Genomic DNA, 23299 nt, shown 5'->3' on the forward strand with positions numbered 1-23299 from the left:
TGCCAACATCTTTTCTGGTTCGTCCTTGAGGAGCCCAGTCACTTATTAAAGCAACATATCCCTGGGGAGGGAGGTGTCCAAGTGATGGGGGTAAACACAGCACCCTTTCCTCTTTCTGACCTTTCTACTTCTTATCTCCCAGCTCTGCTTCAAAGGATTTCTTGTGAAAAGTTGGCTGTTTGCCTACTTCTCCCTTTCTCTTCCATCTACATGTGGTACCTCTTCACAGCATATTTATCTTTAAGAATTCAACCATTTTGGAGGAGGAGAGCACAACAGGGTCTCAAAATGCAAGTCAATTACTTCACCTGACACTAGACTGAAAAAAACCCAGTTACTTATTATGAATAAAAACATGGTTTGTTTGGAGCTCTTTAGAGCTGGGCAATTAAAAGGATTCTTTTCAAAGGAAACTTTGTCCAAGCACGATGGCCGCCTTACAATGAGCTGACCACCACCATATAAGCAAGTAGGAAGGCATCGTGCCTCGTGTCACCCCGCTGCTGAATGTGGCTACCAGAAAGATCAAAGGAGCCTTGCCTTCTAACAGAAGAGCCCTAAGATGCCCTCCCAGGTCCATTATTCACGGAATGATTAAATGGTTGCCTAGGCCAAGTTGCCTTCCTGTTTTCACTTCCTGCAATGCAGCGCAAATGGCCAAATCAAGACACGTGGGGTAAGGGTAGCTAAAGAGCTAGGGCAGAATCCAAAGCGTGCTTTAGTGTTAGCAGCAGTAAATGGATATTGTGGGGGGGGGGAGACAGAGACGGGGGGGGGGAAGAGGGGGGAGAGAGGGGGAGAGAGGGGGGAGGGGGGAGAGAGGGAGAGAGAGAGAGAGAGAGAGAGAGACAGACAGACAGAGAGAGAGAGACAGAGAGACTGCACCAGTAAGCATGAGAAAATGGGAGACACTGCAGACCCAGAATGAACAGGCTTTAAAAAATACAGGGAGAACAATGATTAAACTGATTTGGGCTGAGTGTGCTTTGCCTATCCGTTTTCTTACTTCCTATCACTGATGGTGGTAGTGGGAAGAGAGAGTCTGTTTTCAAGGTCCAGAGTAAAATAAACAAATAAAACTTAGGACTGGGGAGCTTGAGAAAGTCGCCCAAAACTATACCTACAGAAAAGGACTGAGATGATAATGGGCTGTTGATTTTTAAAGGCAGCTTATTAAACTAAATCTCCCTGCAACAGGCACTGGAGACTGTCAGCACAGGGTGTGTCCTATTATAGACACTTTCCTAGAGCTATTTGCACTCCCTGCCCCAGTATCTGATTTTATGCACTTCGAGATGCCATTACTTGAGTGACTTTAGTTCTATTGACAATGTTAATTCTCTGCCTGTACAAACCAAAGGCTACTCGGGATACGCTGATTTTTGTTTATTATCTGACAAGACTCAAGATCACACTAAACTGATTTTGGTATGTCTCCCTTCCACCTAATTGTATTGGACTTCTCCTCTCGACCGAACCATTGGAGTTGAATGCCTCCTTGTATTATATTTACACCCGAAAGAAAAGTCATGCCCCACTTAAAATTAGCTACAGTAGTTTGCAGGTGGGTGCATGTAATTGTGCAGGTTTAACCTATTAGTAAATTGAAAGGTTGGTGTGAGTGATCACACAGGTCCTTTGGCTAAAACTACCTCCAAGCACAAATTTAAAGATCTGTTTCTCTTCGAGCACATGATTCATCTGTTCACGTCAGGGTTACTCATGGTTTGTGACCAGCATCATGTCAGGCAGTCCGCGGCAGGTCTGAATCAATAGGGTCTTATGTTGTCACTGCATCATAATTTTAATTGTCCCCTTTCTATTAGACTTAGCAATCAGATATCGAGCAAAGACTGAAATAACAAGAATAAATTCTGAACAGAGAAAAGGTACTATTTTACAAAATTATATGGAGGGGAAGTGGAATAGATTAGAATCTCAATCTATACTGATGGGTGTGTGGATGTCGCTAGCCACACACACACATATATATATATATATATATATATATATATGTATTTTTTTTAAGCCATATATTTTTTATGTTCGACAGTACTAGAACATAGCTACTTGTGGGAAGTCTGGGGCCCGTACCATCTTAGCGTCTCTTAAGAGAGCTGGTACTTCTGCCCAGGACCATCCGAAGTAGAGACAAAATTAGAACGATCCAAAAATGATGCTCTGCACACCAGTTCTAGCCCACCATGTTGAATGGTTCAGTCTTGCCCAAAATCGAATGGTCCTGTGATGAGTCCTTACTGGTCACTCTTTGCGTTACTTCTCTTACTGCTTTTTAAGTCTTCTGTAAAGGGGTCCTCCTTCTGTGCAAACCTTTTTGTCAGCACAGCGTGGCCTGACATCCCGTGCGCTCAACAGAAGGAGACAACCGTTAGAAAAGTATGTGACTTAGCAACAAGGGGAACGTGTAACGGGCCACACCTCCAAGGAGAGGTACACGCAGGCAGGGCTTGCAGTTAGGAAGCAGAGTTCTAAGACTGTGTGAACACTTTTAATATATTGCCACTCCTCTGGGAACTGGCTACTTCTCTTCCCACTTCAGAAAACACATAATGGGACTTTGTGTTTCAATTTACCGTCCCTTGAAAACGGAAATCTTTCCCCTTAAAAGAAAAAAAAGAAAAAAAAACAGTAAAGAGGTAGACGAAAGGCAAAAGAGAAGGAATCGGACAGTCCCCAGAGCACACAGGCTCAACTGGGAAACTGCGACCAAAGCAAGCTCTGTAATAATATAATGACCTTTAATGAGTGTCTTGGGAAACAATACAGCCCCAGCATAAAAGACAAAGGGCAAACCCCATCACGGCTCCGTTGACACTAATTCAAAATGATTTTCAGAACAACTAAAGAATGTAAGAGAAGTAATCTGATCCGCCCATCTGACCTCACTTTGATTCAAGGGCCCTTCTCCTGCCATTTCTAATTGTCAAGCCCTCTACATTTCACATCTGCTCATATTTAATGAAAAGCCCACTCTCACCACCGCTCTTTGAGGCAACCAGCTCTGTCCAATGGGCACCACCCAACCCCACCACCAGCGAGGGAAGCCCGGGGATTGCTATTGGAGCTCTGCCAGAGGAATTCTGCGTAGACGTAGACATTCTTTAATTGGAGAAGAAGGGCTTATGTGGGCCCACGAAGGGGATCAAATTGGAATGGATTTTTCTAACTTATTATTAATGGTCAAAGGTGAGCGGACTCACACAGGGATGGATGAAATCTGCTTTTGTTTGACGGAGTGACGACGGCAGGGAGACTGATGAAAACAGAGGAGGCAAACCCCACCCCCACTCCCACCCCCCAAGCTGTCAGTACCAGTTACGCCTTCGACACACAGCCCAAAGCTCCACATTTTCCACGGTGGAGCTGATGCTGGAGGGGTAGAAAGACAGCAGTCTCATGCCCAGGATGTTTCTGAGAAGACGGGACCATCCCACCCCAAGTTTTTCTCCTCCTGGCCTCCATCAACACTTGGATTAAATTGCAGAGCTGAGAAATCCCTCCAATTATGGTTTCTCCTGGATAAGATGGAAATTGCACACACTGGGTATCATGGGCCTCATGTAGGGGACACAGATTTGCTGTGATTGGTATGGGTGGCCGGTGCCAAGACATGACCACAGGCCTTAGTTTAGAGCCTGAGTGGCTCCTTCCTTTTCTCCACGGGATCTCTGGCCAAGGTTTTAGAGCCTAGCGGTTACGTGAAAGTAGAAGTTGTGCCTTAGACGGGTAACTGAGGGGGCGGGTGCTTACATTCACCACCATCAATCAGAGAGATGTGGCCAAACTGGGCCACCACAGCTCACCCCTCCACTCCCCCTCCCCAGCTCCTGTCTCTGAACCTGGTGTCCTGCCATACATCGTAGACAAACAAATGCTTTGTATGGTTGTGACCGAGTTCACCTTGGTGGTGTCATATGAACCAGACAGAAGTGTGATGAGAATAAAGGAGTAAGGGCATGTACGATGGCATGCGCAAGAAAGATTTAAAGGAAATTTCCTTCCTAGGAGTTTAGGTCAATATGATGGGACAGTCCAAAATGCCTCTCAACACCACGTCTATTCAGTATCACTTAAAAAAAAAATGAATCCTGTCCCTCGGCACTGTTCGGATGGGGCAGTGAATCATAAATCAGAGACGATGATGATTCTCTGGTCCTAGATGGAACTTTTCCAAATGCCTCTACGACCGCTCCAAGCACAATAATGTCTCAGACCTGAACTGCGGTTTCCAACACCAGCACCGGGCATGGCACACTCCACTGCATACAGTGATGTGAGGGCTCCCTCAGCCCTGGACGCCCCATCACTGCCACACAAGCACACCATGCTGGGACCGCAGGCTCTTTTCCCTCCTTGTTGCCAGAGTAAATTAACTGCTGCTGGTGAAAATTGAGCTCAACCCGCTCTGGGCACTTGGAAGAAAAGAGAGTGGATAATATGGTTACCAGCAAACGCGGCGGGTGCTTTCAAGAGGAAGGGATGAACACAGAGAGGTTGTCTCCTACCGCCCATGCTACCAAAAATGTGAAAATAAGGCGACAGCCATACTTTAAGGTATCCAAGTCCTCAAGCAGAGCACAACCTCTTCTGCCCTTAGACGAGGGCCCTCAGTGAACAAGCTGGAGCTTTCAGGAGCATCACCCATGTACCACGTCAGTAAACACAAGCAAAGTCCATACTGAAGACAAGGGTAGCGTGGGGGCAGGGAAAGGTGCTCGGGCATCTGGTGTAGCTCAGCCTCGCCAGCTGCCGCTGCAAGACCCTGAGAGACTCCTGAACGCCTCTGAACTTGCGGGGGGCAAAGACTGACCCCAAGGCTCCACGATGGACTCGAGGGAACCACGGAGCTTCTCGGCTCATGATTTTTGTTGTTATTTGGAATCACAGTCGCTACAAGATACCTTAAACAGGGGGCTATATTTCTAGAAAAAAATGAAAGATATTAATGGGCTGATCCTTTGAATGAGTCATCTTTTTGAGGGGAAGCTCTAGAAACCAGCGGTCTGTATAGGTTGGCAGATTCTTTTTCAGAGCATAGTAGGCAATCTGGCACTGGAGGAACGAGATACAGGTTAGGGGGACACAGCAAAAAAACCCAAAAAAACCCATCTGCATTGAAACCCTGTTATATTTTGGAAAGTATCCAAGCTCACTAAAAGCAATTTCATGCCAGAGTTGGCTTGTTCTCTCTAAACCGTTTTCCTTCCTCCTTTCGACCCAATCCAATGTCTAACCCCTTTCCCCAAATAGTAAGATATACATTTCCATGCATCTCTGTTATCAATATAGTATTTGATGTGTTTTCACATTTATTTCCAAGCATATTTACTTAAAGGAGAGAGGAATAATATCACTGGATTATAATATCACAGCCTGCACGCTCTTACAAGAGACACAACAAGTTCACAGAATAGGGAGGGAGGCCTCCCCAGCACGTACACAGTGACACAGGCAGCGAGGGCAACACATCACCACATACACTGGGAGGAGAACATCAGCCCGACTGACTCACAGCACCACAGGGCACGACACGAGACGGGGGTGATGCCACAGACAGCACAGACATGGAACTGTATGTGTTGGGGTTAAACTTACAGGCACGGAAAGTGGTGGAGCAATCATGAACAGAGACAGAAGAAAGTGGGAAGGCTCTCTCAAGGGTGTCCACGTTACCACGCACACGGCCTGACATGCACGAGCAGTCACGCTCAGAACGTCCGCAATCAAAACAACATGCCCGTCTCATTCTCTTGTAGATGGACATCTTGGCTATAACCATGGGGTTGGATGGGACGAGAGGAAGAGCGGTAGTTAATGGCAAGGTCACACACAGCAAGGCAGCTGGAAGGGAGCTGAAGGGATTGAACACAGGTCTTAGTTCACGTTAACAGTCTTGACCCAGAAAAAAAAATGCAGAGAGAACTGTTGGTAACACTTTGGTTGTACATTGGAAAAAGCAGAGAAAATAGCCATCGCCTGTAGAGTCCCCCAAGGCTGTCGCACATTATTTTTCTACCCTGGGTGAAGCGGGTGACCACGGGCAAGGACACGGCTGATGACAACCGGGTTGCTGGATGAGAAGCAGCACACACTGGAGACAGCAAAAATGTAACCAACATTTTTTCCCCTGGCACAATTAATACAGGAGGACAAAATATACACACAGCCAATCGATTAATTGCTTATTGTGTACAATAAATGGCTTTTGCAAGATGCAAAAATATCTAGTACGTAGGCTTTCTAATTTCCATCCATTTCTGGGCATTAGGCAGAGGCTGGGACAAGCTTTCATCCAATTAGATATGAAACGATTACGTGTTAATACAGAATCTGAGGATGCCTCTGCTGAACTTCCCCAGAGTGAGTTTACAGGATGCCTACAGGAATTTAAATTTAGTCTTGACAGAGCAAATACCCAAATCTGTCCATATAAGAAGTGCAGCTCCTCAAGGCTAACACTGCCTATCTGACATTAAAGGCAGTTCACAAATAAGAAATCACCCAAAGCATACGAGATGTTCGTCTATTGCAACGCATGTAGCTACTCATGGGTGTATTTTCTGCTTGAAGCTGAGAGAATCTGAAAATCGCATCTGCTCTTCTCTCCCCCCCCCAAAAAAAAAATTCAGAAAGTTATCGGGCTATTGGTTAACCATATTTTTTTCTTATATAGAAAATATCGGCCAAAAGTAGATGAAAAATTACAAAACATGAAATGAGAGAATAGATCCCACATAAAATATCTTACTAAGATTTGCGCGAGGCACTGATAGCTCCTCTCAGGCTAATATCATAGGTTCTGCACTGCCTGGGAATCCAACTTGAGTGCTAACGTACAGAAGTTGTTGGGCATCACTGTAATAGTTCTCAAGGCCCTGCACCTTCACCCTTCAAGCCAATTTATATTTCAGTACAAGAGAAGCTTTTTGTACCTCATTGTGACGCTACAGCAGGCAAACATCTTGGTTTATCCTTAGCATGAACCTGCCTGCTCCTTTCGCAAGACGGGAGAAGAATTCATGTTTATTCCAAGCAACACAGCCAAACAGTCAGCTGAACTGGAGAGGTGTTATTCCCTGTGCCCACACCTTCCATCGTGAAAATCATTTTTCCCCCATTGTTTTTTTTCTTAGTGGAGAAATGGTTGCACTCTTACTTTAAAATATGGCTAGTGGTTTTGAATGTTACAGTCACCAGGAAGAGGGGTTTAAATCTCTCCAATGGGTCAAGTCCTGTTCTAAGACCTTTATGACGTGCCATACAGTCTATTGGTCAAGCAGGGGTAACATTATGGTTGTGAGGAACAGGCACTGGGGCAGATGAATGAGAGATCCCTTGAGCAGCAACTCCATTCCTGTAATCCTGGCTCACACTTTTAGCGACATGTTCTTTTAGCATCCTAGCTAGTCAGTTGTTCAGATCATCATCATGCAGCCCCAGCCCTGTTCACTGCGTGGGACATCATTCCTCAGCTTAGCTTTTATGAAAAAAAGAAAAAAGAAAAAGTTCCACTATAGCATTTGAATCAGAAGAATTTAGAAGGCATGGTGGGATTGCCCAGACACCCCAAACAGCAGTTGTCGAAGTCGAGAAAGGCAAAACAGTCTTCAGTTGAAGACATGAAAATAAAGTTATTTTAAATGCATCCAGATCTGGTGTACAACTCGCAGACCACTTGCTTGTTTTTTTTCCTTCTTAGTTCTTTTACTGGAAATATTGACTTGTTATTTATACAGAGGAGGGAAACGAAGATGATTTTTTGTTTTGCTGTAGATAAATTGTTTTGAAAAAACTTTAATCAAATGCTGTAGCAGAAGAGAAGCCCATCAAACTCTGAAATGCTATGCTTCTCATTAGCAACAGTGCCTGGTTTTCGTTTCCATACTGCCATTTTGGGTTCACATACAATAACAGACTCTGACACATTGATAGGGAAAGCAAGTTCTTATATATATACCCTTTAAGGACAAGGGGAGGGAGGATGGGGGCGGAATAACTTTCAAAATGATTTTGTCAGAGGTAAGCCCATCATAATGGGTGATTGAAACCTCCTACTTGATAAGGGTTCAGGAGGAAACACAACTTCAAACCAGTGCCTCTCAGGGACTGTTTGCAATTGTTATTGTTGGCTCTTCCGGAGACCATGCATTGTTCTAAAATTTCATAGTGTTAGCATGCAGGAACAAGCTGAAATTGGTAATCAAAGCAGCAAAAAAAACATTTGCTATAAGAAGATTAAATGTTAATTGTAAGCACTCACATTCCAAAGCAGTATATGCATAAAAAAGAAGACATGCTCTTTCTCTCCATTCCTTCCCAGTCATCAGTTTTACAGTCACACCAAATCCAAAAGAGAAATCTCAGAAGACAAACAAGCACCACCACAAAAAGGAAAAAAAACAAAAAAAATCAGCAAGAATGATGGATGAGAGGCTCAAAGACAGGACAGAAACAGTTAAAAATGATTGAGCCCCACACACTGACAAACCTTTGTGAATTATTACAATGTCTAGCCCAAGGTGCCACCAACTGCGAGGTTGGCTCCTTGCTTTACTTCTGGAATAGTCCATTTTCACTGACCCCCCTATCGGGTGTCTTCACCTACATACTTCTGGGTCCACTTTCTTAAAAGGTAAGGCCCATTCTGACCTCCCATCTGGTGGTTGCGATCCGTCAGGCTTGAAGGATGTGTGTCCCAGCCAGGAAGAGCCTTCCTCTGGGCCATTTTGTGAGTCACGAACAAGCTCTTTAACTAAAACTGGGTGAGGATTTGCCTCTCTGGTGGTAGCTGTTCCAGGAGAAGTGGATACTCTGTGTGTAAAATTATACTCTCAAGTTGTAAAATAAAATTATATCAAAATTAAGTCGTGGACCTCCGACTTCGGAAAATACCATCCCTCATCCCCCTCGACGCTCTCTGCTTCCTAATCCTTCAGTTTCGTTTCAGTGAAGTGTGGATAGCCAGAACCACCGGTATTTTATTTCCACGTCTCCATTATTGTTTCCTTTTCTAGAGCTGATGTAGGTTCGAAGGTTAATTTCAGATATCAGAGTGCCGCTTAAAACTCCCAAGGTTAGGTTTCAAGGAGCAATTTTGAAAGTTTCAGTATTTATTTAAAACAGAAGTAAGTTTCCTATCTACTCCCTGGCCACATGAAGTACCCTCTCTCCTCTGGTGTTTGCTGATTTTCTTTTCTATCGAGTCACCCAATGACTTCCTCAATCTCAATCCTCAGAAAGGGAGTTTTCCCCAGGAGCTCAATGGTAATACTAAGTAGATCTGTGAGGACATCTAGTGGATCTGTGTGGAAGAGCAGCTAGTTAACAGATCACCTGAACTAGCTGGGAGAGGACGCTGTGTGCCTCTTAAGAATTGAAACGTGCAGTGTCATTTCAATTCAATGGCTTCTCCCAATGCACAGCAGAAGTTTAGGAAAGAGCGGAGATTAAGGCGAGAGAGGTTCTAGAACATGGTCCTAGAGTGGTCAAAAGTGGCAACTTGCAAGCACATCGGCTCTGCAGCCGCGGTCCGCAGAGAAGGACCCCTTCACAGCACCAGCTGGCTGGGTCTCCTTAAAGCCCTGCTGTAGCTTCCTGAGACAGGGAACAGACGAGAGTGTGTCTCTCAGAGGTGTTAATGCTGCAGCTACTTGTCATTCCATCTTAGTACTCTTGGAACTTTACGCTCAATTAATTGCCCCCACTGGCCAACTTAACTCGGAGAAGGCAGAAACAGAAGCCTCTGCAGACTCAGTTTTCTCCTTGGCCCACATCATCAGGTTCTTGTTCTTGGACTGGCGCCACAGATGCAAAGAGCTTATGCAGTTGCCAAGACCCTGGGTCTCACCTTTCTCCTCCAAGAACTCTGCCCTAGAAGTTTTACAGTTTGAGAAAAAGCTTTTATGTGCTTGCCTTCCCCACGACGAAGTGGATATTCATCCAATGTTTCCATTATGACTTCCTAGTGCTATTTGTAGAGACAAAATAAAAGCGTTTCCCTCATGGACTTCATCAAAGCCATTTACTGGAAGACTGAGAACTGGAAGATTTCTCAGACGTACTCTTGGACAACTTTTCTTATATATTCAAAGGTCTCAATCATGAGAAAGAAAACCTGTAGAGAAGGGGCTGCTGTCGATGTAGCTTAGTTACTGCTCTTTCCTTGTGTCAAACTGACAATGGGTTGTCAAGTTCAGGTTCTCTGCTGGTTAGCCCTTTGGAGCCAAGCCTGGAATGGAGGAGGGAGCTGGACTCTATCCTGCTCTCGGCTCCATCTGCCTCCTGCACCAGCAACCAAACTGTCAGCCAGTTTCCAACTGTAGAATCTTAATTTCCAGGGTGGGATGGAAGGGGCAGGAAAAGCAGTGCTGAACTGAAAAGCTCAGGTGACATTTCCCAACTGCTGGGGAAAAAATATTTTAGGTTTCAAATGGAGCAATTCAAGACAAGACTGGGGCAGAAGAAAAAAAAAACCCTGCCATTCAATTCACAGACACTTGTCAGATTGCAACTTCCTGTTTAAAATCAACCCGATGAAGGAAGGCTTATTTCCAAGCCTTGACTCTGGAGCTGCTCTTCATATTCTCGGCAGCAACAAAATTTTAAGTTAAAATATACATGGAAGAAAAAGTCCACCGAGGTGAATGGTGAAGGCATTTGTTTGATGGGACAGTGGGAATCCAAGAGCGTTCTTTCAGGTCCTATAAATGAGGAATGATGTCTTCACTTAGCAAAATTCCTCTGATTAGCTTCTGGAGGAAGGAGAAAGACCTTTCAGGTGGTTTTCCAAGAACGGAAAGAAGGGAAAGAAAAAGCTGGTTAATGTCAGCAGCAGAGAGCACACCGAACTAGCTGACCCTCCCTCAATACCATATTGTGGCTGGAGAAGACAGAGGAATTTGGCACGAGAGTTGTTTGTTGATTGACATCACGGTTTCCCTCCAGTTCTGAAAGATCATTAGATACAGTAGGCAGCTCTGCAGGTAGGAAAGCGGTTCATGCCCTGAAGTCATTTTTCAAGGTGTTCTGCAGATAAAGGGAGCCATGGAGTCAATTTGGGCAGAATTTTGCTCTGAACCGAAGAAGGTCATTGTTTTGTTTTGTTGGTACGTTGAGCATTCCGTACCCTCCAACTGTGAAGACTAGCCCAAACCAGATGACCAACTTGCCTCTTCTTCTGCAAAGGAGCAGGAGAGGACCAGGTGCGGAGACATCTCCTGCAAACTCCAGGGCCGCTAGACTGGTCTACAGGTTGGGTCTCTCGTAGGTGAGTAAAGACGGATGCTCATCGCTGGTGCCGCTGAAAGCAGCACTGCTCTAAGTCACACACAGAAATACGGGCCTACGAGCTCCTCGTCAATGGCCACATCTTGCTGGGAGAGACGGTCCTATTCCTGGAGTCATTCAGGGGCTCAGAGACTTGTATTTACTCATTCTGGCTTCTACATAGCTCATTAATGAAATGGAGTGTTCTCTTCAAGCCATCTTTCTCTTCCTTAAACAAGTAAATGGATCCTGCAAGATGCCTGACACCCACAGAGGAACTAGGTATGTCCTAGCGGGTATTACCGAGGGAGAAATTTCATTTTAAAGCAAGGTGCTTCATAGACTACAGGAAATAATTACCACTGTAGAACTTACTCGTCTCCAGTAAGGCAATTTAGATACTTACAGTCCCAAAGCTGGGTGTCCAATTAATTCTCTCTCAAGCGCTTTCTCGTATAGAGAGGCACATATGGTGTAATAAATACATCACTCTCTCTATAAAATATCTCTACGCTTATATATAAAAATGTACATTTTTACATATAAAGTACTGGTACATATCATATATATCACAACGTGGGAATATATATGTAGCATATGTGTTTCCGTCAGGATAGGGATTCAAGCTTAATAGCAGAGGAGACCAAGTATAATTTATCAAAGGCAAGCATGACAATGAACCCCAATTGACGAAGCATCTAGAGCTAGTGGTAATTACCTCAGCTGACTCAGTGTCCCCTAAAGGTCCTGAGACAAGGCCTTCAAGAGAAACACTGTTGTTAAGGTCTTATTTTCAAGTGGAAAAATAAGACAGCGCCAGAAGCTGACAAGAGGCTGGCGGGGGTTGGGTGGGGGGGAGGGTGGATGAACAGAGAGGGGTTCCCTGCTCGCAGGGTTCTCCAGCTCCAGGCTACTCTGCAGACCGAGTTGGGGTATGATGTCACTGCTACATGCAACATAAATACCAAAAGAAAAAAGAAACTGCAACTGCACAGAAAATAAAAGAAGTTTCTCTTCTAGAGAAAGACAGGGGGAACTGGATTCCGGGCTGCTGGGAACCCGTTTTACTCACAATATATCACTACCAGTGTGCAGTTAAAATAGAGTAGGGGCAGTATTCCAAGGCAGCAAAGAGAAAGAAAATAAATCACAAATATGTCAATGATTAGAAGTTAAAGAAAATTCCTTCAAACACAGCAATTTAGACATGACTTGTCCCCTAGGAGTCCACCTTTTGGCAAATATTTAGAGGCTGGGGGAGAAAAAGTAAATCATTAGACTGGGTTTGTTATACAGAAAAAGAAAATAGGTAAATAGTAGATTCTGAGAACTTGCTCCTTGGCCAGACAGCTGAGTTTGACACTCTTCCTTGATGGAGAACTATGAAGAAATGGGAAAAAATGCGAAAGTTAAACTATACTACCAGAGAATTTCCAAAAATGGAGTGTGCACACTTGACATTTCTCCAGATAGTATGACGCGAGATGCTTAAGGCTGTTGAATGAAGGTGAATGGGGAGGTTGGGGGCTGGGTGGAGGGTTATTTGGAAAGGGAAAAGCCAGGTTGGGAGGGGAGGGTTAGAAAACTGTAGATAAAGACCACTAATGTCATCAGCTCTGCCCTCCCGGAAACTTATCATTCCAGGGTGAATTATTAATACCTGGCCTAACAGGTTTGGGCAGTTGACGATGGGTCAGCTGCCCTCTCCAACTTAGGGCACCAGGCAACGTGCATTCAAAGGCAGGAACCCCCCTGCCCCGCATTATTAATAATTCTAGCTCTACTTCTAACAAAAGTTTCTTTGCAAACAAAATCTATCTTCACCAATTTCCTAACCTGCCTGGTATGCCCTAGGACGTTCATGTTTAATCATTCGTTTTATTCGAACCACAATTTACACATACACATCCGCAACCCACCCTCTGTAACACAGGCTATGACCTTTTAATGAGGAAGAATGATATTTGGACAATTCTGATTGTTACCAAACATTAACCTCACAGCCGAGGGCGTCTATGAGACAAGGAGCCCACGGAGGGGAGAGGGGTGCAGAGGGAGAGATCAAGGCCCTGTCACACTGGCTTGGCTTTGCAGGGACAGTCCTTTTGTAGCAATCTGTGCTGCGCAGGATGGGAGATCATTCGATTCACTAGCTGAACCAACGTTAAAGGTAATGAGGAGAGCAGAATTATTTCAAACAATTACGTGCCTCTCTCTCCAGGACGAAGTTAAAGTCAGCTGCCGTTTGTTTGCCTGGAACCAAGATGGAAAAATATCCTAGAGGCCAAATCCTCATTTCTAGGGACTTAAAAATCAGTCTGCTGGGTTCTACTATAGATAGTGCCCTGTGAGGAACATTCCAGCATCAGAGCAGGAGTCAGAGATGCTCACTCTTCCTCCTGCCATTTCCACTCATGCCTCCCTAGAGCCTGTTCTCTGTCCAGTCACCAGGGAGACCCTTTAAAATAAGAACTGATGATGTCATTAACTTGTTTAAACTCTTCCAATGGCTGTATTTATCGTAACACCAAAACCCCGTTTCTTCCCATGGCCCCTGCCTGCCTTTTTGACCTCGTCTCCTACCACCCTCTCCCCAATCCCACCAGCCCCACTGGCCTTCCTGCCTTACCTCAAACACCACTAACTTATCCCTACCTTTGCCCTTGCTCTTCTGTCTACCTGGACTGAGTCTCAGCTTCAGTGTCACCTCTCAAAGGAGGTCTTCCAGACCTCTCTAGCTAAAGCAGCAACCCTACCAGGTCCCTCACACCCTCAGGCAGTCTCCTCTCTCTTCAGAGCACTTGTCTCTGTCTGAAGGCATTTAATTATTGCTGTGATCATTGCTTGCCTCCATTCACTAGAGTGAAGGCTTCGGGAGGGCAGGGCCTATCTCGTTCACTGCTCCATCCCTAGCACCCAGAATAGCGCCTTGCACGAAGAAGGCACTCGAACACATGTGAATGACTGATCGCCACGTGAAAGTAGCCTTGTCATTTCACTGATACCCCCACGGGGCTAGGTTCTCCGGCAAGTATCTGGTCAAGGGTCATGGGCCTCAATACTCTCCTACATTCCCCAACCCTCTCCACTACAAGTGTTTTCTGACATGGGTTCATCCTCTTGTATTTGTTACTCTCTCTCACGTACTTCTGCCTTGGGATGTTGTGTTCCTTCTGATGGAAGTGAGCTGGGTGATGCCTGGTCAGCTGAGCTGTGTTTCTGTGTTTACAGATAACTGAGCTGGGCCGGGAGCACTGCCTGGTGAGAAGGGTCTTTTGAGTTACGGAGTTTGGGGGATTGGTTGGGGAGTGAGTTTGTTCTGTGCCTCTATAGGCCCTTGGACGCTCTTCCTGGTAGGTTGTCGGACCTGGAGAGTTCTTAGGCCCCAAGAAGTCAGAGGTTCCTGTCCTGACGTATGGATACTCATTTTGGTGAGGTGTCAGAGCTGGGTGGAGGGGGCCATGTGTGTTAAGTCAGTGGAGAAGGGGGAGCAGAACAGTGGACCTAAGCTGCCCCAAGCTTGGGAACCAGCCCAAGAAGATTTCTACAGAGACTGCTCTAGACCAAGAGTGCTTCTCTGGGTATTTGCCCACGAGGCTGAGGGCCTCCTCCAGGCTCCAGCAGAGTGGTGTTTACGTCTCACCGATTTTGTTATTTCCTGTGCTCCCCTTTACGGCCTCTGTGAAAGAACCTCTTGCTCTGGTCAGCGTACCTCAGGAATGGTGCTCTTCTGTCTGGTGTGTGCTTGAGAAAAAGTATTTTATGGGGTGATCCTTTATAGTTGGGTTCTTACTCATCAGACCCAATTTCACCCACCCTGACCTTCTCTCTTAGAAAAAAGACGAGGGCACGGCACCAAGAGAAGCCTTCGGGTGAACTTGAACCCTCGTCTGTTGGATCTATGTGACACTCAGCAATCTCATCCTCCCATGAGACTTGGAGCCTCAGTTTCCTCTTTTTGTAAAATGGGATTAATAACACCATCTGCCAGATACGCAGGGTTATGGGGAGGAACAACAAAAATAATGATCATATAGAGCTTTGGAAACATTAAATCACCATGGGAAGGAAGGCATCACTATCGCTGTTTTCTCCAGGGCTGTGAACAAATTCTATTAGGCAATGCAACAGAACGACTGCAAACCTCTCTTTGAGCCCTAGTTTTTCGAGAGCTCACCATCCACCATTCCTGATATACCATATCTTTCTCAAGAAGTCCCAGTGGCAAGCTGCTTTGTAAGGAGTCTGAGACGATAAGTCAGGAGCTATCAAGCCCAACCTAGTCTACCCCAAAGAGCAATGGTGTTTGAGGTTGGTCACCGGGGCAATGGCAAATAAAGCCCATTGGTGATGACCAAGTTCCTTCCTTGGGCCAGTCTGAGGGTATCACAATTGAAAACTCTGGCCTTTGGTACCCAAACTGGCAGGAATCCCAAATGCAAAGAGAGTCAGCTCCCATTTGAGAGACCGAATCCTCAGACCCAGTTTCCCGTCAGCCCTAGCACGGCCATCTTTACACTTGACAGCCTCCCATCCACCGGAAATCACTATGCAAAACCACTCCCTCCTCCAGGGCCTTGGCTGCCCTCCTTCTCCTACACTGCGTTTGCTCCGTTTGACTGGACACATCTACCTAGGCATCCCTTCAGAGTCAAGAAGTGGGGACTAGGCATGAGGCTCACGCCGAGGTGTTGATGGTGGTGATTTTCCATCCTCTGCTCTGATCAAGTGAGGACAGGTATTAATTTCATGTCTCTTTAAACTGCAGGGTGAAACATAAACGTATTCAAGAACGCGCTTGATGTTTAGTGTTTCTTTAAAAGGAAAAGGAGAAGGGAAATGAATTTGGGGAAAAAAGGAAGGAAAGAGGGAGGGAAGGGGGAAAGAAACACTACTTACGCCGTTTGCAGCCACATTTTTTTATTCTTTTGGGATCCGTGATGTCATCATGACAGGCCTTGCAGTAAAAAAATGCCCTGGAGGAAAAGAATGGAAAAACTGACACGATTCATAATCCACCCAAGTGAAATGAGGACCACATTTCCTCCACCATGGTGCCAAATTAATGAAACACGCCAGCACTAATTTCCTTTAATCTTCTGAAAGGTTTAGACGTTTACAGACGGAAATGTTTGTTGCGAGACCATTTATTTCAAACATAGGATTCTGCGATTTGAGTTAGTGCTTCTCTTCATAAACTTTTATTTGAAAAGGAGCTGGGAGAGAGATTGCTGACGTGACACACCACATCTGCTCGCTCCTCTTTCATTTTGGAGAACAGCTCTAAATGCTGCTCGTCAGAACACATGGGCAACCAGCTCTGGGCCCTTGGCGGGAAGTTAAATACATCTCCGACATCCTCACGGTCTGGTCAAATAGGTATTAAAGGGGCACAAGGGTGACATTCCTCAGTCAAATAAAAATATTAGCCTACTCACTTGGAAAGCACCTTCTCTTGTCAGCCAGAGCGAGAGAGGTTGAGGAGGAAGGTGGAAAGGGAAAGTCAAAGGGGCCCTCTATCAAATTCCTTCTGGGGTATCATAGCCCGTATTTACTCCCAAACTGGCTGGACTCACTCCCATACCATCCAGGCCTGAGAACACATCATCACTGAAGGTTTTCTTCTTACTAAGGAGCACAGCTCATGTGACCCTTTGGATGGGGTGGGCAGAGGGTATTATAGGATTGGGCTGGATAGAAGGAGACCCAGAGGAGGCAACCAACAAGAAAATCCTCTCCTGTGACTCAAATGTTCATATATGATTACAAGGTCTATTGGCTGTGTCGGAGATATTCTGGATGAGACAAAACAAGGTCATTGGAGCACTATTTATTTATTTATTTATTTATTTATTTTTGGCTGTGTTGGGTCTTCGTTTCTGTGCGAGGGCTTTCTCTAGTTGTGGCGAGCGGGGGCCGCTCTTCATCGCGGTGCGCGGGCCTCTCACTGTCGCGGCCTCTCTTGTTGCGGAGCACAGGCTCCAGACGCGCAGGCTCAGTGGTTGTGGTGCACGGGCCTAGTTGCTCTGCGGCATGTGGGACCCTCCCAGACCAGGGCTCGAACCCGTGTCCCCTGCACTGGCAGGCAGATTCTCAACCACTGCGCCACCAGGGAAGCCCCGGAGCACTATTTAAAATGCACAGGAATAGGGACTTCCCTGGTGGCACAGTGGTTAAGAATCTGCCTGCCAATGCAGGGGACACAGGTTTGATCCCTGGTCCGGGAAGATCCCTCATGCCGTGGAGCAACTAGGCCCGTGTGCCACAACTACTGAGCCTGTGCTCTAGAGCCCATGCTCTGCAACAGGAGAAGCCACCGCAATGAGAAGCCCGCGCACCACAATGAAGAGTAGACCCCGCTCGCTGCAACTAGAGAAAGCCCGCGCCCAGCAACGAAGACCCAATGCAGCCAAAAATAAATACATTAATTAATTAATTAAAAATAAAATGCGCAGGAATAAGTGGAACAAAATAAAATGCACAGGGCCTAGAAGAATCGCACTGGGGGCCTATGTCCTTTCAAAACTGGGGGATACTGTGATAAAATTCATTGGAACAGCCCTCTGGATAAGGGCATTAACAAAATCCTTGGCTCACCACCTTCACTATTCCCAATATGCAACTGAATGCCAGGGATAAACACAGTCTTTCCTTGACCCGGGCTATAAAGAAATAAACACAATTCTTGACCATTTTATTCTTGGTTCCTTTTTGCTTTCTCACAGGACTTCACTTATGGCTGGCACCGGTTGGGAACCAACATTAAGACTCCGCGATCTGGGAGAGGTCTTGCAGACCTTGCAGTCAAAGTCCCTGGGACTCACCGTCCTTCCTCATCTGTAAATTGAGGAGGTTGTTGTGACCTGCCCAAAGTCATTCTGTCTGGACCTTGGCCGACTCCAGGACTTCTAAATCCAAGCCCAAAGTTCTTCCCACCCTATCAGCTCATCCACTACTTAAATGCCAGTTCTTGTCCATCTTGCAAAAAAGGAAAGGTAGCTGACTGCTTGTCTGAGTGACAATGTGGCTAAGAACCCAATCAGTGATGACCTGCCCTGAACGGGGAAGGACAGGAAAGGAGGAAGTGATTTTGCTTCCACTTCCTTTGGCCATTTTCTCCCCCATTTGATGCTACACATAATAATAATTGTAACAAAAATAACAGCTAGCATTTATAGAGCACAGATTATAGGCCAGGAGCTGTTCTAAGCATTTTATAAGCATTAACATACTTGATCCTCGAACAATCCTTTGAAGGAGATACTATTATCTCTGTTTTACAGATAAGGAGACTGAAGCACAGAGAGGTTAAGTGGCCTGCCCAAGAGCACACAGCTAGGAGTGGCAGAGCCAGGATTCAAATCCAGTCTAGTGCCAGAGTCCAAGGTCTTAACACATCTTTACTAAAGAGATAGTGAGAGGATGATGAGTCTGAAGAGACTATTGAAAAGACAAAGTATGATTACTTCATGAATTAAAGCTGGATTCTGAAAGTGAAATATTCGAAGGGCCAGACAGGTAAAGTTAATGAGTGGTGACCTAGAGACACCACCCCCGGCCCCCCAGCTGAAGGGAGCAGAATGCCTAAGCTCCAGCTGATTTTTGCCAAGTGGTACTTCTCTGCAGGCACCATTCTCTTCCCCATGCATCTCTGCCTCTCACGCTCACCTGGCAAAGCCCCGCCCTACTGGACACCGGCACCCAAGCAGCTGAGCATTGCTGGGGAAAGGACACGCCTCTCTGCTGACTGATCTCACTTGAAATCCATGGCTGTGGATTCTGGGGGCCTTTTCACACTCTTTGGGATGCCCCCCCACCCCCCGTACCTTCTCCTCCCATGTCAATCCTCTCCGACCTCCTCACCGCTCCCTCTCTTCCCACCCCTTCTCCAAACAGCTGGTGACCTGGCCCCAGGCAGCATCAAGACCACATCCGCATCCTGCAAGGCTGGCCTTTAGGATCTCCTTGTCCTCGGGTTCTCCTGTTGTTTGGCCAATGGGAGGGGACAGCAGGAGACTGGAGGGTGGTCGTGAAATGGTAGTAGTGCCATTTCTCTACTGAAGGACACGGCTCCCGCCAGGCAGCCTTTCCTTCACTACAATCTCTCTCTCCGGGTTCTGATAGCCCTCCTTCCCCTTGAGTCTGCAGATCCAGGGCTGAGAGTGGCTCCCCTCTGTTGCTAGCTCTGGGGTGCTTTGCCATCCCTTGTTCGTTTCCCTTAACTCTCTGCCCACAGCTTTATATGGTTCCTTCATAAAACTCTCCTCCCTTTTCCCATTTAAGTGTGTCATCTGTTTCTCGCCAGGACCCTCACTGATACAGCACCCAAATTTCCATCTCCAGCCCTCACCTTTTCCCAGAATGCCAGAATCTCAGGTCCCGCTGGCTCTATGACATCTCCACGTGCATGTTTAGTACGTACTGCCTGCTTATCCTAGTCCAAATAGAATTCTTGATTTCCTACCACCTCAAACTTGCTCTTTCCCCAGTCTTCCCCATCTCAGTAAGATGGGGCCGCCATCCCCCCAACTGCATAAGCTCCAAATCTAGGCTCCATTTTCGATTTCTCTTCTTCCCCTCACTTCTTACATCCAGTTCATCAGTGGGTCCTACAGACTATCTAAAATATATCCTGAATTGCTCTTACTTCTCTCCACCTCCACTCACCAATCTAGCACAAGCTATCACGTCCCACCTGAACTAGTCCGTGAGTCTGTTGGCCTCCTCTCCCACCCTACTACATCCTATCCTCTACCACGCAGATGGAAACACCTCTTAATAACACAGATCAGACTACATCACCCCCAGCTGAAAACCACCCATGACTCCATTTTATACTAACACAACCTCTGTAAGAAGTCCTATGGAAACGAGCTCCTGCCTTTCCCTCTAACCTCATCTAGCCCACTTTCTTCCCCTAGGTTCCCTGAACATGACAAAATTGTTCTCACCGTGTCTCCTCTTCCCTTCTGATCCCTGTGTGATGGATTCTTTGCCCATCACCTCCATCTCTGCTCAAATCTTTCTCCCTCAGAGCAGCCGTCACTTACCTCCAATCTAAATCAGTGGCAGCTGCATTAATTCTTTGCACCACGAATAAACAAAACTGCAGTTCTCTCCCCCACAGAACGTGAGCCCATGAGAGCAGCATCTTCTCCCCACTGTTCACCACTGCTTCCCTGGCACCTAATACAGAGTGGTCTCAGAAGTGAGTGACCTACACACATTTGATAAATGAAGGGAGTATGAGAACGCTTGGAGGCTTTCACTCCTCTTTTCCTAAAACACTGCATCTGAAAGTTTCTCTGAGCTACAATCCATTAACTTTTTCCGTTGCCTTTTTGCAGCAGAGGGTGAAAACTCAATACTAGATCATCATAATCTACTTTTCCATTTTTACAAAACTTGTTTAGTTTCCTTCAAACCTCCGATGTCCTTTCTGTGGTTTCCTGCAGTCTTCATCTATTCGAAATCCCCTAACTGACAGCATTTGCTCTTGACACATCACACACCATGGAAAATTACAGGCTGGTGTTGAGGCTGATTGTGTCAGCATGTATTTGTGAATACCATAAAGCACTGAAATGAGACATACTGCACTCCCTAATATAGGAGGTGATTTGTTTTTTGGACTGCCTGGTATTTGTGACATTCATTAGTGAGAGATGCAACAGGAAATAGAATTACACAAATGGGAGCTTCATATTATATTTGCTATCTGGGAGGTACATGTGATCGATGGTGCCGCTGTGCTCCCAGCCCCCATACGTGGTGCTGAGATGCTGTTTCCAGCTTTTGTGCCTCGCGGTTTGGACGGGGGCACAACCTTCTCTCCCAGAAGACCTGGAGGGGCTTCAGTCTCATTTACCCTCACTTTCCTCTCTCAGGTGACCCCAGTTTCAGGGGTACTCCTGGAAAAGGTGAGCATCCAGGAACTAGACGAGGAGGTTTTCCTCTTCCACACCTGAATAACGGCAATCCTTTCCCAATTTCCAGAAGTAAATTTAAATCATTAGATTCCTCCACCTCAAGGATTTTTTTTTTGCTTCTGCACCCCATTTTGTCCTAAAAGCTTCTATAACTAGTATGGCTAGTTTGTAAGAGTGGGTGAAGAAGAACATAAGTGTCAGTTATCAAATCTCACAGGTCTGTACTCAGCGTGGCAGGCTCACCTCTTGGCAAATAAATAATTAAGAACATAAGCTCCGGAACGGGACTTCCTGGTTTTAAATCCTGACTTTACACTAGCAGTGTAGCCTTGGGCGGGTTAGTTAACCAACCTGTGCCTCAGTTTCCTCGCATGTAAATGGGAATAGTAATGGTACCTGTCTGAGGTTGTCGAGAGGATTAAATGAGTTCATCAACACCTGGTACCTGGTTCGTAGAACAGTGCAGGCGCACATTGAACTCTGCGTAAGAATTTGCTAGTATTATTAAGTGTGGTCGAAAACGTGGGTTTTAGAAAAGGAAAGACCAGCTCTAACTGGGCTCTGCCACTTGCTTACATGCTGCATGGCCCTGAACAAATCATTTGCCTCAATTTCACAGATGAGGAAACCAAAGCCTGAAGAGCTTTAGAAGACCTACCTCAGCAGGTTATTTTGAGGAGTAGCATTAAAGAACACAGATCACCTAGCACAGGCCTGGCTTTGAGGAGGAGCTCACGGAATGAAGACAATAGGCTTATACAAAAACGATAGATCTTGACAATTCATCATTTATTTAAAAGATTTTATGTAACATTGCTGTTGAGCTGAGTGACCTGTCTGACCATCTGAGTCACATTTTCTACTAGTAAGTTTTTCCTAGTTCACAGGCTAGAATCAAATACAACATCAATTCCATGGTGTTCTGCAAAAAACCCTATGACTTCCTGGGCTGCTTTAAACAAGTTTGAGGATACTAATAAGAGTGTCATGAAACACTGAGGCCAGTGAAATCCTGGGCTGTACCTACAGAGGCTTAAGAAGTGAACCTGACAACTTCAGCCACTTACCTAGAAGGCCACCAATAAAAATACAGCCGGTTTAGTATTTCATCTGAAATTAATCCAAACCTTTTTGAGATTCCATGTGGCACTTAAAGTAGAAAACGGTTAATTCTCGAGTAAATCTGCCTGGATACTATTAAGTAAAAAGCACGAGACAAGGGGCCGGTTATCCTGTGTTGTGTTGTTCTGGGTCATCAAGAATCAGGTTGATCACTTAGGCTCCCTGGGACTCACTTTCCTCCCCTGGAAAATGAAAGAGCAGGTATCTAGGGCCTCCTAGGTCTAAAATGTTATTATTCTAATTCAAAGGTGTGGAACTGACTGTGTGAAGAGGAATCCATGGAAGCATTTGAAAGCACAGTCTCTTCTTCCTAAGATTCAGCACCCTCTGATGCCCATAGACATGTTAAGAAGCTTTGGGGTTAGGGCCCGGTACACACTGAAAGCATATCTCAGTGGATGGAGATACATAGGTCTGAGCCAAAAAGGAAGGCAAGTGAAAATAAACTCTTACCTTTTAACTTCTTTGGCATCGCTTGCGATGAAAAATCCTAAAGTACCTTCTTGGATCTTAAGGTGGTTTCCAGGATTAATTAATATACTGCTCAGTGAACAAAAACAAACAAAGAAGACATAGCTGTGAGGTCGTGTTCTGAAGAAGAAAACCTTGAAGGCTACACCGTACTGTTAACTTTATAGGGGGCCCACTAGTCTAATGCTTTCCCCAAAGATTTTGTCTACAGCCTGACATCCACTGTCCCACACATTTAATTGGATAACGCCATCATAAAGGTCTGCTGCCCGGTTCCCAGGTTGGCATACTCCCAGTTGCAGATATCAAAGCAAATCCATGTTTTAGGGTCAGGTTTGTACAATGGGATTGCCATGCGCTTCTGATTTGAAGCAAAGTTCCTAATAATATATCCTTTTGGAAACTGCTGTTGACAGTCAATGTTGAGTGTTACTGGTCTAATAGAGCTACGGCTACACTAATTTTCCATTAGATGACAGAGCATTAATGGG

At 45.7% G+C, this 23299-nt stretch overlaps 1 protein-coding gene across 7 annotated transcripts in view; it reads right to left on the reverse strand.

Annotated features, from left to right (window-relative positions):
- The window catches only part of KCNMA1 (potassium calcium-activated channel subfamily M alpha 1), a 747855-nt gene that overhangs the window by 125552 nt on the left and 599004 nt on the right, over positions 1-23299 (reverse strand). For all 7 annotated transcript variants that reach the window (XM_082673143.1, XM_082673147.1, XM_082673146.1 and 4 more), the window contains 2 exons: positions 22791-22877; positions 16186-16262 (listed from right to left, as the gene is read on the reverse strand). In XM_082673143.1, coding sequence (XP_082529269.1) covers positions 16186-16262; positions 22791-22877 — 164 coding nt within the window. The remainder of the gene's footprint in view (positions 1-16185; positions 16263-22790; positions 22878-23299) is intronic.

Source organism: Grampus griseus, assembly GCF_964374135.1.
Source record: "Grampus griseus genome assembly, chromosome: 16".
Lineage (NCBI taxonomy): Eukaryota > Metazoa > Chordata > Mammalia > Artiodactyla > Delphinidae > Grampus > Grampus griseus.